Here is a 2,408-nt window from a genome sequence, read left to right on the forward strand (position 1 = left end):
GGAGGAGATTACGAACGCATCGTGACCGATTCGATTTTGCTGGGACTCAAAGCGGAGTGGCGGGCTTCGCGGGTTCGCGTTCGCCGAGCGATATGGAGTTCGAAGGAGGAGAGTTGGAAGGAGCTCCTGAGCGAGGTCGACGCGGATCCGTGGGGTTTCCCATTCCGCATCGTGACGAAGAAACTGCGGAGTTCGTCGGGACCGCTGACGGCCGGCATGACGGGGGAGTTTCCCGCCGAAGTCATCGCGGAACTCTTCCCGCGCGTCGCGCTTTACGCGTTCCCTCCGGCGGGCTTCGCCTTCGACCGCGATCGCGACCGAGTGACCGAGGGGGAGATTCGCATCCTTCTCGACGCGGCCTCTAAGAAGCGCTCGGCTCCGGGCCCGAACGGCGTGCACTACCGGATCCTCGGCAGATCCGTCGAGGTGATGTGTTCGCGTCTTTCATCGCTCTACACCGCGTGTTTCGAGGAGGCGTCGTTTCCGAAGCAGTGGAAGTTGGCGAACCTCGTGCTGCTAGAAAAACCGGGTAGGGACCCGTCGAAGCCCGGCGCTTATCGGCCGATTTGCCTTCTCGACGTGGAGGGTAAGTTGTTCGAGCGCGTCGTCGCGTCGCGGATAATCGGTCACATGGGGGCGGACGGAGGGAGGAACGACCTCTCTCCGAATCAATACGGCTTCCGGTTGTGCCGTTCGACCATCGACGCGCTCGTTCGGGTCCGGGATGCGATCAAGAATGCTCTGCGCCGGGGCGGAGTCGCGATCGCGGTTTCTCCAAAAAATCTCCAGAGACCGGGCTTCTCCGAGATCCCCCCGCAGTCCCTCCGCGTCTTCGTCGTTGCCACCTCAACAATAAAATCTTCTTCTTCTTCTTCTAAGCTACGAGAATCCGTCGTCGCAGCATCCGCCGGAGTCGTTGCCGTCATCTCGAGCTTTTTTTTACGCAGTGGCTTCCCTGAAAAGAAAGAACAGATGCCGGGGTCCACGTCGTATACCCCGAGATTGGTAGGGAACAGGTCTGCTTAAGAATAAACATCCGCTGTACCTGGCTTCCAAGTAGCTGGATTACAGGAGCACGCCACGACTCCCAGCCCCATCGACGGGACACCCTGACCCAATGTTTCCGCCGGCCTACAGGGTATTTAGAGACTTGTTCTCGATGCGCGGCGGTTGAGAGCCGTTTTCCCCGGTCACAGACGAAGAGTCAGACTTGTACCTTACCAACCTTCCGGGGAGAAAAAAAGTGTGGAACTCGGCACTTTTCTTTCAGGGTTTCATCATCCTGATCCGGGCAAACGGGGATGCGAGCGGAAGGACAGCGTGAAGGTCTTCTTGCGTGGAATGAACCGAACTCTCTTTCGCGGGGGATCAACTCGTCTCCGGAAACTCGTCATTCTTGGAGGATGGTTCGCATGCTTAAGAACGGTGCGTGCGATTCATCCCAACGGCAGAAAGAAGATGCAAACAAAGATGAAGATCGGGACGACGACGGATCCGACGATGAAGACGACGGTCGGGGTCTGGCAAACTTTCGGTCGTCGCGGGGTCGTCGAGGGGGGGGACGATGATTAATGTTTCTGATTTTTCAGGTTCATGTCTTCGGTCTTTCTTCCATCGTGGTAGCAGCGGCAGGGGCGCGCAGGTGAAGGAAACGGGCGGTCCGGCCGGGAGTAGCGAACCCGTCCGTGTCGTCCGGTTCCGGAAGCTCGCGTCTCCTGCGGCGGAGGCGGGAGCGATGTGGCAGGTCGCGAACGTCTTTCGGCGGCGTCGCGATCGCCGTTTCCATCGACATCAAAAACGCGTTTAACACGGTACCTTGGTGTGCGATAAAAGACGGGCTAACGTCGAAGTCCGTGCCCGATTGTCTCGTGTCGGTGATAGGGTCCTTCCTCTCGGAGAGGAAGATCGCGTACGAGAAACCGGACGGAACGACGGGAAGGGCGGACGTGTTCTGCGGCGTGCCTCAGGGATCGGTTCTAGGACCAGTCCTGTGGAACGTCGCCTACGACCGCGTCCTCAACCGGACCGTTCTTCCCGATGGCGTATCGTTGACTTGCTACGTCGATGACACTCTGCTCCTCGCGACCGGTCGCGGGTGGGCAGAGGTTCGCGAACGCGCCGAAGCGGGACGGTGGAGGCCATCCGGGACACCGGTCTCCGGGTGTCTCTGCCGAAGACGGAAGCTTGCGGGCTTCATCGTCCGCGAAACCCGCGTCCTCGCGACTTATCGTTAACCGTAGACAACGTAAGAATCGGATTGGGGGGCTCGCTGAAATACTTGGGTTTTGTTATCGATTTCGGTCTTCATTTCGGGAACATCTGGCGCACCTCGGACCGAGATCCGAGCCGTCAGCGCGACGTTAGGACACCTGATGCCGAACCTGCGCGGACCGCAGGTCAAGGCCAGG

The 2,408-nt window shown here is 59.3% G+C and overlaps 1 protein-coding gene across 1 annotated transcript; it reads left to right on the top strand.

Moving 5' to 3' along the window:
• Positions 1-216: 216 nt before the first annotated feature.
• Phum_PHUM403740 (endonuclease/reverse transcriptase, putative) lies at positions 217-2,234 on the top strand (the record flags this gene model as incomplete). Its single annotated transcript, XM_002428781.1, has 3 exons — positions 217-717; positions 973-989; positions 1,745-2,234. 3 exons carry the CDS (start codon positions 217-219, stop codon positions 2,232-2,234), a joined length of 1,008 nt encoding a protein of 335 aa, XP_002428826.1.
• Positions 2,235-2,408: the final 174 nt, after the last annotated feature.

The sequence above is a fragment of the Pediculus humanus genome, genomic scaffold (assembly GCF_000006295.1).
Source record: "Pediculus humanus corporis 1103172107977 genomic scaffold, whole genome shotgun sequence".
NCBI classification, from domain to species: Eukaryota; Metazoa; Arthropoda; class Insecta; order Psocodea; family Pediculidae; genus Pediculus; species Pediculus humanus.